Here is a 13,104-nt window from a genome sequence, read left to right on the forward strand (position 1 = left end):
TTGCGGCATTTCAGACGCGCGTTGTAGGCGCCTGCGTTCATTGAATCTATCCAGGCGGGCTCGTGTTTGTATCTCCGTCAGTTGTGGTCTTTCGTTTTGAACCCGTGCCTGCTTTGTTTCCGCAGTTTCTGATGCGCGTTATAGGCGTCTATGTACATTGTATTTGTCCATGCGGAGCTGTTTGGTTTTGGAGTCGAGACAGTTTTGCCTCCGCGGTTTCAGACGCGTGTTGTAGGCACGTACGTCTATTGTTTCTATCCATGTGAGCTCGCTTTTGTAGCTCCGTTAGTTGAGCTGGATTGTTTTGGAGCCGTGACCGTGACTTAGTTATCCGTTGTCTACCGTTAGTAATATGGATGATTGCACTTACTGTTAATACGGAGCGTTTTCTGTGGTTGTACCATTAATAATGCATCACTGTAATGTGATTCACATATGCTATATGGTTTGGACGTGTGAGGATGCCATACGTTTAATACGGAGAGTTCGTTTATTCTCATTACCCGGACCATGCTGTGTAGTGTGGACGTTTGGTTCAGAAGCGCGTTGTAGGCGCCTGTGCCTTTCATACTTTCTCGCGCCTTCTGTACTATCTTTGTGGACCTTTGCGGACGCCGTAGTGTCTTACATGTGACTCTGGGGTGCAGCACAGAATCCTCTTTTCTGTGTGGCTGTGTCGTTAGTCGTTAGCTATGGGCGCGTTGTTGCTTCATTTCTCATTCACGTTAGTTGAGCTCTTTCTTTTTTGGGCCGTGACTCCTTCATTCGCGGTGGATAAGACTTCGGTTGCGGTTTATGAGACGCGCGCTGTAGGCGCCTGCGCAGTATGTCTCATTGTCCCATCGCCGTGTACCTGCGTCCATGCCTTCGATTCTCGGTTAGTAATATGGATAGAAACGCCAGTGTGGGAAAAAAAGCAAAAGGAACAGGGGGTTAAGGAAGTAGAAGGCAGCTGGAAGCGAGCCATGTGTGTTAGAGCGAGTGAGTGAGTGATGTATGCAGGCAGCGGTGGGATGAGCTGGCAGTGGGGACCGAAGAGCAGGAGGGCTGAACGAAGCCAGCGATTGAGAGGCCATCAGACCAGTGAAAGTAAAAGAAGGTGAGCTGCAGGGAGGACGACTCCCCTGGTGCATGGTCTGGATGGGAGAAGCAGCAGAAAGAAAGCACCGGGCTTGGTTGTTTTTAACTGGATTTATGTATTGGATTTTAACCTCCAGAGTTCACTTGCTCTTAATGGATTATTTATTTAATGACTTTGTGACGCACTGCACTTTATTTTGAACATTGTGATTTTGGTTGTGTAAACAAAAGCACTTTTTGCACCATCCCCTTGTTTCGTGATGTCCTCACTGATCAGCTCACCGGTGACATTACTGACGGCGTCGGGTTCGAGAGCTCCCCTGAAGCCAGATGGAAGCATGGAGTCGAACCCGCATCGTCACAGGAGTCTGCATTAGAATGGAGATTTAAACCTCCAAGCTTCGAGTCTCACTAAAAAAAAAAAACCAAAACAACTTGAGGGTTTCAGCTCAGGCCTGTGAGAGATGGACTCGCACCGCACGGCAGCATCAATTATTGAGTGTGGCAACCAGCCGGGGAGCGTGGCCTCACATCAAAGAGTCCACTGACGTCACTAAAACAGTTGTGAGTCTAAAAAAAATCAGGCATGTCTTTGGTAGGGAGTGGAGCAGGGACAAAAATCAAAATCAAAATCAGCTCAAAAAGCAGAGCCGTGTGCTTAACAGCCTGAGACACCTTTGGAAAAAGCGAAGCTCACTGCTGGAGAAGGAAGGCTGCGAGTCCTCTGATGGGTTTGGATGACGATGATGACGGTGAGATCACCAGCTCAAGGGTCTGCTGTATGTAACAACAAATGAGGGACAACAAACCTCACGTGAACACAAGCAGAATCCAAAGGTACAGAAACGTGTGATTATGCAGTTGGCTGACAACTTTCATCCAAGGCTGCCTGCAAAGGACTTGATATGCTGCCGCAGTTTGTCTTTGAAGTTGGTGCACAAACTGCCAGGCCCACTGCCATCACCCAAATTTCCAAAAAAACTGGGGGGCTCTGCGTGTAGTTGATTCAGAAAGCCCCCAGACCCCTTCACTTTCTGCACCCAGCGTTCACTCTAACGGAGTTTCAGAAGTGCACTGCTAAGATGAGAGACCCTGACAGAAGGATGGACATCTCAGCAGCTCTCCATCCATTGGGCATTTATGGTCGAGTGGCTAACTCCCACTTGGAGTTGGCAAAATATCATTTAATGGACCTCGAGGGCATGAGGATAAAGCTTCTCTGGTCCGATGAAAAAAAAAGTGAACTCTTTGGGCAGAACTCCACGAAGTATAGTAATATAAAGACCAAGCACAGCTCATCATCTGCCTAATGCCACCCCTATAGTGGAGCACATTGGTGACAACATCAGGCTATGAGGGTGGTCTTCAGCCGCGGGGACAGGGGGACTGGTCAGAACTGAAGGGAGGATAAATGCAGCCAATTACAGAGAGGTCCTTGAAGAAAACCCACTCCATAGTGCACACAAGCTCAGACGGGGTGGGGGGGACAGTTCACCTGTCAGCAAGACAATGGCGCAGTGACGTCGGGACGAGTTTCTGAGTGGCCTCGAGTGGCCCAGACTACAACCCCATAGAACATCCATGGGGAGACTGTGAATTTCCCCTTGGGATTAATAAAGTATCTATCTATCTATCTATCTATCTATCTATCTATCTATCTATCTATCTATCTATCTATCTATCTATCTATCTATCTATCTATCTATCTATCTATCTATCTATCTATCTATCTATCTATCATATAGTGCCTTTCACATCTATCTATCTATCTATCTATCTATCTATCTATCTATCTATCTATCTATCTATCTATCTATCTATCTATCTATCTATCTATTATAGAGGGCCTTATCTATCTATCTATCTATCTATCTATCTATCTATCTATCTATCTATCTATCTATCTATCTATCTATCTATCTATCTATCTATCTATCTATCTATCTATCTGGACCTCAAAATGGCAGTTTACAGATGCTTCCCATCTAATGGAGCTTTTAGAGCTTCAGCCAGGAAGAATGGGGGGGAAAAAAAACCCAACAGATCCAGGAGTGCAAAGCTTATAGAGACTTACCCAACATGCCTCAAAACTGGACCTGCTGCCCAGGGAGCTTCTACAAAGTACTGAATTAAGGGTCAGAACAGGTATATGAAGGAGAGATTTCAGTTTTTGATTTTTAATACATTTGTAAACCTTTCTGAAAACATGTCTTCACTTTGTCATTATGGGCAACTGAATGCAGACCAATGGGGAAAATGGCAAATTCATCCATTTGAAGTTAAATCTCCATCACAATAAAGTGTGCAGGGGGTCTGAATACTTTCTGAATTCATTGTATGTCACTGTGTGAAGTTCCTTTACAGACCTGAAAATGACACAAAAAGGGCAATATCCTGACCCCCAACCCCACAAAGCCGTCAAGATCAGCACTTAGATTCATGTGTATTGCGACGTGTAGAGAGATGCACTGCCCTTCCTAACAATCGGCACACAGGTTAAGTGATTCACTCAGGGTCACGCAGGAACTAAAGTGGCACCTTTGTGGTTCAAGGTCCGGTTCCTTGGCCAGCATACATCTACAGATGCATTGTACATTCCCATTATTTCTACTGCAGCAGTGCAGACGGGTTAAGTGACGTGCTTCAGGTCACCCAGTAAGTCTATGGTGGGTACCGAAGTGGCAGCCTCGTACTTTACAGTCCAACTGGCAGCATCTTCAGGTGCAAGGCAGAGACCAACCCTGTACTGTCCACATGCCTAGTGCAACACACACTCACACCCACATCTTATTCAATTTTTCAGTACAGGAGCACAGGGCAGAAGCGGACACGGATGAGCTGCCAGTCCATCACAGGGCACAGGTAAAGTGGACCTACTGACCGCATGTGTCAATTAACATGAACATGACAAGAATGTACAAACTGGGATGACAGGAACTGCGGAGAGGTGCTGGATCAAATTTTAGTTGATATAGCGTCTTTCTAAAGTGCCTGCCACTTTTCAATGCTTTACACAAGTAAATGTTTCCGTATTTCTTCAGTTAAGAGTGCAGGAAGGTGACGTGGCTTAAATCGTAATACCGGCAGTTCCTAAGCAGCCCTGTGTCTTAGTGGCTACTCTCTCCATTTCTCAGGACATAGTAATAAATGGCCGTAACACCTCTGCTGTGACCATGTCACTGTGATCGTTACTGGTCATTAGTCAGTGCTGTACCAAACAGTAATGGTTAAGAGACTGTCTTAAGTTTCAAATCCTAATCCGTTTGCTTGCCATTTTGTTGCCAACTGTGGACAGATGCTACAAGGTTGGATTTCTCATTCTCCTCCTTGTGGCGCCACACCAAAGAGGACCTTCATACTGGATCTGAATGCTCAGCTACACAAGAATGGGAGTGCGTCTCGACCAGACTGGGCAGCGATTGTGTCACCTGTGCAGTGCTAAATGACAATGGAGCCATGACAGCAGTGCAACTGAAGCGCATCACATTGTTGAGAGAAAGTGCACCGGTGGAGTCCCAGAATGAAGAGAGCGGAGGATCAGACTGTGGCTTTACCCTCTTGGTCTGCTGCATAACTGGTGAGCCCTGCCTCATTTAGCAGCGTTCCTCTACGGCAGGCAGACGCGTCGCTCTAGCAGTGATGGTGTGTGGCTGCTCATGTGCCTCGGCTCTAATTATAGCAGCTAATTACTTGTGTTTGGGCTGCTTGGAGAAAAGCTTTCAAGCCGCCAGGGAAATCTGCCAGACGTGTCAGCAGCTCCAGGTGCCCCATCATATCCTAGATAAACCGCATCAAAAGAGAGGAAGAACAAAAAAGTACAAGAAGCCGCAATTAGAGGAAATGTGCCGCCTAAAAAAAAAAAGAACGATGAGCCCAACAATCGGGGAGAAAAGTCAAACCGTCATCTGCTAAGAACAAGAAACGGCTACCCAGCTGCAGAGCGCCAAGCCGAGGTGGGATGCGCCCCCAAGTTCTGCCTTTATCCACACAACTGGGAACAGAAGCAGAAATCTCATCCACAATCTGAGTGACATTTGCTCTTCACTGATTTAATGTGCACCCCTGCTTGTTTTTAAGTAATGTCTGGCTTGCTCTCCTGCACAGTTTTACTTTGTCTTTTCAGTCCCAATTTACTTGTAGCGGGTCATAAGGCACACAACCTCAGCTCAAGGTCTGCCCAGTGGGTAAAGGTCACCAATGTGATCAGGCTGGGCCAGGCAGCCATGTTCTCTTCTATAAAATCACACCGAGGCCAGAAATGCAAACGCACACACATGCTAGCAACTTGGAATTTTGTTTTTTATTAATGTTTCACTGCTTAACCTTGAGGTCTTGGTAAGAAATGTTAAAAGACTCCACACACTGACAACCATCTCAAAGCACAGTGTATAAATATAAAAAAAAAGTTAAAAGAAATTAAAACTATAAACAAATTTAAAAAATCCCAAGTGGCCACAGCTGGTCAGCATTTATTCAAAGAATCAAGTGAGACACCAACAAGGAGAGATTCAAACCAGTGCAGCAGGACCACCATGGGTGACTAGTGACTTGCCGACTATACTACCGCTGTGAACTGAACAATAATCCCATTGACATGTCCAAAGGTGACACTGCCAGAGCAAGGCCTGAACCTGAGGCCTGCTGCGCCCTCTTTCTGTCACCCTTACGGGGCTATGTGACTGTTGCAGGTGCTGCCCTGGTGGCTTTGGAGATCATTATGAAGAAGGACTGGGGTGAGTGACAGAACACTATCATTACTCAGACAGACAGACAGACAGACTGACAAAATGAGAGAGGCACTTCACATCCATGTCATTGTTTCTCCATTTGGTTTTGTACTCATCTGGCAGTTCCCCAGGGTACAAAGCTCTGGAAAAATATGGCTTATGCCAAACCAAAGCAATACTATCAACTGAAATGGAAAAACCTGGGAAAATAGAACACAGAAAGACAAAGAGAAAGTGTGATAGGGAGGCATCCCAAGTATTGTGCTACCCCTGCACACACAGGAAAGCTACTGGTGAAAGGACATTAAAGAGAGAGATAAGCACAGCGTTAGTAATGCTCCATGGATCCAGTCGCCAGCTCCTCCATCATTTTTTTTACCTTCTTGTGATATTGGAAAAGTGCTAAAAAGAGTCTCGAAGAAGTTCCAACACTGAGGAGTATCACAAATGAACAAGGCAACTGTGGGTAGGCTGGGTCCTCGCCACATGGCGCACCCTGCTCCCTGTTATAAGTTGATCGTGGCCTCTGCTCCGTCAACAGGGGCCTCCTCTTCTATCTCCCCTTTGGTCAATTTAGAAAGTATCTCCACCCATCTCATCTGGGCAGCCTCATCGTCCGCACTGAAGAGCAGAGTCTGATGGGGGTGGCTCAGTCTGAAAACATTCTTCACCTCGTGCTTTTCTGTTGACACGCCAATCTTGAGGCCAGGGAGTGGAACGGGACGTGGGCTACGGCTCTCCTGAAACACAAGACAGGGGCCTGAAAAACACCTAGGGTCTGGCCAGAGGGAGCAGTCTATCAGTCTATAATGGAATGAATAACTCGGCTAAAATGCCACCGATAATGAGAGAGTCTGGAATCTGTCAACTGTCCTATAAAAATTCCAGCCATGCCTGAAACCTGTTCCCATCTCACCATGGGTCTACCAATTCATCCTGTCACCTACAGTATGCATTCATTCCATCAGCTCTGCGTCTACCGTCTCTCCATTCTATCAACCCACACATTTCATTGACTCATCCAACTTTCAATCTACTAATCTATCATGTCCATTACCCACAATCCATTTATTTTGATCAAATCATCTCATCCAACATTTACCCCATTTTCTAAACCCAGCACAGGGTTTTAAGCAGTAAGACCCTATCATCGCAACACTGGGTGTCTGGGTGGGACAGCAGTGCTTTACCGTTCAGCCATTTATCTACTGTACTTGTATGTCCCCTTATTTTCCTGATTCATTTAATTACACTTCCACCCTACCATTAGTCAAATTCATCCATTCATCACCTGCCAGCATAGCCACCTTTTGTCTGTTTCCCCGAGTATGGCATCTGTTGATCCAGCTAACAAGTTACTGATTCACTCGTCCATCTAAAATTCATCTGTTTGTCTGCTACTCATTCACTAAGCTGTTTACACCTTTAGTTATAAATTCATCTATTTTCAGTACTCCACACATTCTTCTGTGATACACAGACTGGAGTAACTGGACTGTGTACAGGACAGCAGGGACCTGCCAAGGGGTAACATGACATTTTCAAGTCTACTTAATCCAATTACCAGGTGGACGTTTTTCTGGAGGTCTTGTTACACTTTAACAGACAATGTCCTTTAGCGGGACACCAGAGTATAACATCTAACTCTGGGAAACGGATCTGGCTATCGTCACTCTGTGCGGGTTCTCCTGCCCTACTTGTGCTCGTCTCTTCCACTCCGTCTTCATCATCCATTATATATGTATTTATGTTCAACTTCCTTGGTAAATAACTAGGGGGCTCTGCCCCCTGCTCGCTTCGCCTGCCCACCCCTGGGTTTGGTTATCCAGATATACAATTTAAAGAGATTGTTATTTTCATGGGTATTGTTACATACTTTTTTGATTCTATGTTTCATCGCTTCTCCGTGATCATAAATATACACCTGACCGAAATTGTGGTTTCTTCGAAATGAAACTTGTCGTAGCTTTAATTGTTGCGGGACCACAGATTCTCATAGCGTGTGGTCAGTTATGTAAGAATTTCCGTTTGTTTGTGCTAATGCGATCTTTATTATCTTTTTTTTGATACTTTTGAATTTTCCTACTTTCATATTCTTTAACTTGTTCTGCATGTGTATCACGGCAACGTTTTTGAACGTAATTATGAAATCTTTTATTTCTGTCCCCGATTGGACCTACAAGGTTTTCAATTCCACATGGTCCAGGCTGATTATTACTTTCCTTATTTTCTGAATTTGCACATAGATTATAATTGTTCTCTTGTGCATCCTTTTTTGCCTTTTTTGTCTCTTTTCAACGTGGTGCTCTTTCTTCTTCGCTTAGTCGATGATGTGCCATCTAGAACGTATTAAATTTTTAAGAGCTGTGAGCACGTGAAGTGTGTCTGCCAAAAGCATTCCAACAACTGAGAGGTTAGATGTCCGTGATCTTGTTTTAAATTGTTTGTAAGTCGGGCGTGACGTGCAAAAGTCACCGTCTCACGGGTCTTGCTTCCAAAGGTTGTAAAGTCTAGTCTCGCAGGACGCCAAATTGTCTTTCTGAGAAGATCACGGATTGACCCAAAACAAAAAAGTCTAATTATAATAGAGAGATATCTTAGAGCTCATTTGTTGAGTGCATGTGATTAAAAAGGTGTGCTTTTGCTATACAGCCATTCATTACCCATCCACCCACTCAGCCTTCTAACCATCAATCTATGATTCTTCAGTTTTCCATCTACTCAAACATGATTCACTCACCATCTTTAACCACCTTCTTTAACAGAAGAAAAAAGAAATCACCATGTGCCTGCTTGCAACCTGTCCACCCAGCCAGGAAAACCAAGAGGTTGAATGTGTGCCAATAACTTTAGAGAGGCTGTCAGAATACTGGAGTGTGACCTCTCTTGATTTCCTCACCTGGTTGCTCCATTGTAGGTACATCACAAGAGGCTCATTTTTGGTGATGGCGACCCAAACTCTGCTCCAGTTCTTTCCCTTTCCCTCCATAAACTGAAGATGACCACAGACTAGGCAGTTGTCAGCCGCCAAGGAGACCTGTTTCTGGAAACAAAGAGATCACTGGGGTTAGGGGCTGTGTATTGTTCTGGATAGCACACACGGTCATGCTGCACCTTCCTAAGATGTCAGATTTAGGTACAAGCTCTTCAGATCTGGCCATGACTTTGTCACCATGTGGAGTTTCTATTTTCAAAGGGTACATTCAGAACAAAGCCCAGAAAACACCTCTCCATGCAGAGCTATGGGAATCTGAAACAAATGACCCAGTCATGTAGCTGAATGAGAAACTGTGACAACTTTAAAACATTTCTACATGAGATACTGGGATTACTTAGCCAACCAAACGAGTGAGATGGACTGAATGTTCTTCTTTTGTTTGTCAAGCTCTTTATGTTTTAAGTAATCACTTCCTGGAAATTACAATTATATATAAGGGCTTGTTGGATTAAGTGTGCCCCTAAAAATTTCAAAAATATAAATTTTAGTACAATTCCCAAACATAAGGCATGGATCGTCTCACCTCAAGTAACTTTTTCTGCTGCTCCACTGTTACGTCAGGTCCTGGGCTAGGAGGTACCCCCACTGGTGATGCAAAACAGTCTTTACATACTCGGCTTTGCCGGCTGGCATCCGGGAAAGGCATGAATTCTGAGCACTTGGCACAGATCGCCTGAAGGAACAAGAACAAGGCCGTACTGAGGAAAGGTTAGCTTGGTGGTCGGGATCTGGCAGGCATCCCTACATGACAAACTGATCCCATGATGGAAGTTCTGTGAGCCACATTCTCAGATAGTTTACATTTATATAGAGTATCAAATGCAGTGCACCATATCAAGATTACCACTAGACACATAGGCTTCAACTATCTGGAATGTTTATTGGGTTTTCTAGGTTTACCTCCATCTTCTCTCCCAGACAGAATGTGTCACACGCGACACAACACAAGGAAAGGGAATCACAAGCATGGATGACATGCATTTGAAAATGCGAGGAGGAGAGATGACTTGACGCCTTACCGCATTGCAGGCTTTGCAGTGGTGCCTCCGCTTTGTGATGGAGTTGAAGCTCTCATTGCAGCTTTTACATGTTTGTTTCTCTTTCTCCTTTTTTATTCTCGAGTGTTTCCTCCAGGAGTCCACCTAAAATTATGACGACACAGAAACACAGGAAGATATGCTATCTGTTGACATTGATCCTGACCTTTGTTGCCATAATTTCTCAGTTTCTTCTTCTAGTGTTTATTTCATATAATTCTTCTTGAACCTCAAGGCCCTGTCACACTACACAGTTTTTCTAGTGATTTTCAGTTGCAAATGTCAATTACATAATTTTAGCGAGTTGAAGGAAGTTCCCGAGTGCTTCTAGTGAATGCCAGCAGTGCAGCTTGACATCCCCAGCAACTCAGATAGACAAAGAGTAAGATTCGTCCCGACAGGGGTAGACCCATTGTGTGTGAGTTCTGAAAACCAATAAGCGTTTACCCAGAAGTACAATGCATCCACAAGGAAGCAGGGGGAGCATGTGTATTGGAATTCATAAACAGAACAGAGGCTTGTCTGTCTGATGTCTCATGTTTTACACACCATGACAGAATGGACAAAAAAGAAAATAAAAGGGCCAAAGTTGTGGCTGAACTCCCTAAACCAGGAACGCATTAGTACAGCACTGGCATGGTCAGGCAGCAGTACATTGCTGGCTGTCATAAAAAGAGGGGAGCTCACAATACTTGGGAAATGTGAAACTGCTGGAAAGTCGTCATTGAGTCCGGTGATTTCTCATTTCCTGTACCTTCTACTTGTGTAAATTTGACATCTTTAGCAATTGCAGTCATTATGTTTGACATCCCCTCTGACTACAAGTCATGTAATGTGACGCCAGCTTTAATCAGAACTGGGCTGACAACTGGAAAATGCAGTTAGCGGTGCATGCAGGAACTTATGTAAAGCAAACTTTGGAAAAGCTTTAGGTTTTCATTTTGACATAATATTCTCCTTACACATGCATCACGAAGACGTAATCAAAAGACACATGAAACATTAGGTTGCACTGTATATGCACCATGCTACAAAAAGGGAAGCTGGGCATAGATGAGCAATCAAGTGCATCCCTGCACCAAAGGCCACAAGGCATTGTGAAATACTTACCATCTCTCTTGCACCAGCACTCACTGTTTCCAGAAATGATGATGCGTGAGAATCGAGGATACGACTGATTACAGTTAACCATGCAAAGCGAGCAGGTGGCAAGAGGTTACAGCCACCATAAAACTGGCACAGGGTAACCAAAATTGTTGCACAAGATGTTCAGGATGGACAGAGAGAGAGAGAGAGAGAGAGAAGCCCCCCCCCCCCCCCCCCATACACACACACACGGACACACTGGTGTCATGAGAGGTCTAGTACATACGGGTGTGAGAGACCAAAGTATACTAAGAGGTAGCATGTCCTGCATGTATGTGTGCTGAATGTCTTTGGAGGGGCAAAATGAAGAACTACTAGCATGAGAGAGAGCGTGAGAGAGATGGATTCTTAACAGAACCATGCTGTTATTAGTCCTGGACAGTAGATGGTTAGGTGATGCAGCATGTGAGAGGAATGCTACAGCCTCTGGTGAGTTGAGAGAATGAGTGTTGTGCCACAAAAGAGAAAAGGCAGAATGAATAGACAGGGACCAGATAATGAGATGTAGTTATTTTCTCTAGCCAAGTTCAAAACCGTTTCACAATCCCATCTTTCACAAAGCAACTCAAAGTTCTGAAGTCAGAAGCAGAAAATCTAATCAAAATAAAGAACTGCACTTGCAAAGTTCTTAGGTTTTATATGTGATTGCTTGATAAGCACAAAGTGCATGGCGACCTTTATGCTGTCATGGTCCTAACATCATGCACCATGCAAAGCCATACCTGGCAACAATGTGGTAACGCCAACAAAATAGTGATGCCCCCAAGAAAAGCAAAATGGCTTCTTGAAAGATGTGAATATGTTATATTTTAAAAATTAAAAATACAATTTCTATAAAAAAATTGGACATCAGAAATTGAGTATTAATATTCAAAAACCGCAACAGGACAAAGAAAAGCATAGAATACCACCCAATAACATCAGCAAAAAATAAAAATGAAACCATCGTCACAGTGTGAGAGATAACGAGGCCTCAGAGGGTAAGTAGGAGAAAGCACACGGCCCCAAACCAAGAATAATGGGGTCATGTTGCCACTTTAAAAGTGGACAGTTACAAAGAGGCAGGCTGTAAGTACTGAGACAACACTGGCGCTTTAAAGCAGGCAGCATGACAGACCTTAACATGTTAAGGACAACAGGAGGGCAGGAACTCCAGGAACTGCCAAATGGAGAGGTGGGCTGGTGCCCCTCATACAAATGCAATATATACCTGCATCAGGACCAAAGTCATTTCTGGGGCATGGCTGAAAGTAACACTAGGAATGACCTTAGAGCCTCCTCCTAGTTGAGAGAAATATTGGCTGGGAGGCTCAAATTATGGGAGAAATAGGTTAGCTTTGAGACAGAAAGAGACAGAAGGCAAGGAAGAAAGCATATGGGTCAACATCTCAGGTGGGCAAGTGAGTGAGGTGCCCCACTGGGTGCATAGCAATTTAAGTCCTTTACAGTCAGGCCCACCATGAAAGAAGAGATTTGGTTGTCTTCCATACTTTGTTTTCCCACGGTGTTCATCCCACCCCTGATTACTGAATAGAGACACCACTTTTGTTCAACCTCTGATCTCCGTTATGTTATTCTGAGTGTCAATAGCAGCAAAGGACGTCCACTCCCATCACCTCCATTTCTAATTAAATATATAACAATTACTCACAACCTGTGCTGGTGAAGATCTATCAAAAATGCTGAATACAAGTGGCAAGTGCTCACTTTAAAATCCAATGCTTATTTATTTTAAGAAGCAAGTCATTGATATATATGTCCAATTTTGGAATCAGACCATGTGTGTTCTTACCATTTAGTGAAGACAATCAACATGCTTTCATAAAATGTACTGTGGAAAAAAGAGATGCCAACTTGGGTTAGCACTTAGAATGAAAAACACACAAGTACCAGTGTGAAAGCACCTTAAGGGAAATTCAGCCTTACAACAGACAAATAAACCTCAAGGCCCAATCCAGATCTTTGATGATCCAGCAGAACTCTTTCGGTTAAGCAGTAAATTACATCCTTGAGGACACCAGTGGAAATTAAGAAACTGCAGGGATGCTCGTTCAAGATGGGGACCCAGAAACATCAAACCAATTTTGATAAATGCTAAAATGGCCATCATCTGTAT

The 13,104-nt window shown here is 44.2% G+C and overlaps 1 protein-coding gene across 2 annotated transcripts in view; it reads right to left on the bottom strand.

Moving 5' to 3' along the window:
* Window positions 1-5,513: 5,513 nt before the first annotated feature.
* Window positions 5,514-13,104, bottom strand: part of fgd (faciogenital dysplasia) — a 119,995-nt gene continuing 112,404 nt past the window's right edge. Inside the window, exons 16-19 of one of the 2 annotated variants that reach the window (XM_051921431.1) lie at window positions 9,825-9,947; window positions 9,329-9,478; window positions 8,707-8,844; window positions 5,514-6,547 (exon numbers count right to left, since the gene is read on the bottom strand). In XM_051921431.1, the coding sequence (XP_051777391.1) occupies window positions 6,314-6,547; window positions 8,707-8,844; window positions 9,329-9,478; window positions 9,825-9,947 (645 nt within the window). In that variant the 3' untranslated portion in view covers window positions 5,514-6,313. Of the gene's footprint in view, window positions 6,548-8,706; window positions 8,851-9,328; window positions 9,479-9,824; window positions 9,948-13,104 lie in introns of both variants that reach the window. The other variant, XM_028825387.2, reaches the window with a different exon arrangement.

Source organism: Erpetoichthys calabaricus, chromosome 18, assembly GCF_900747795.2.
Source record: "Erpetoichthys calabaricus chromosome 18, fErpCal1.3, whole genome shotgun sequence".
Taxonomy (NCBI): domain Eukaryota; kingdom Metazoa; phylum Chordata; class Cladistia; order Polypteriformes; family Polypteridae; genus Erpetoichthys; species Erpetoichthys calabaricus.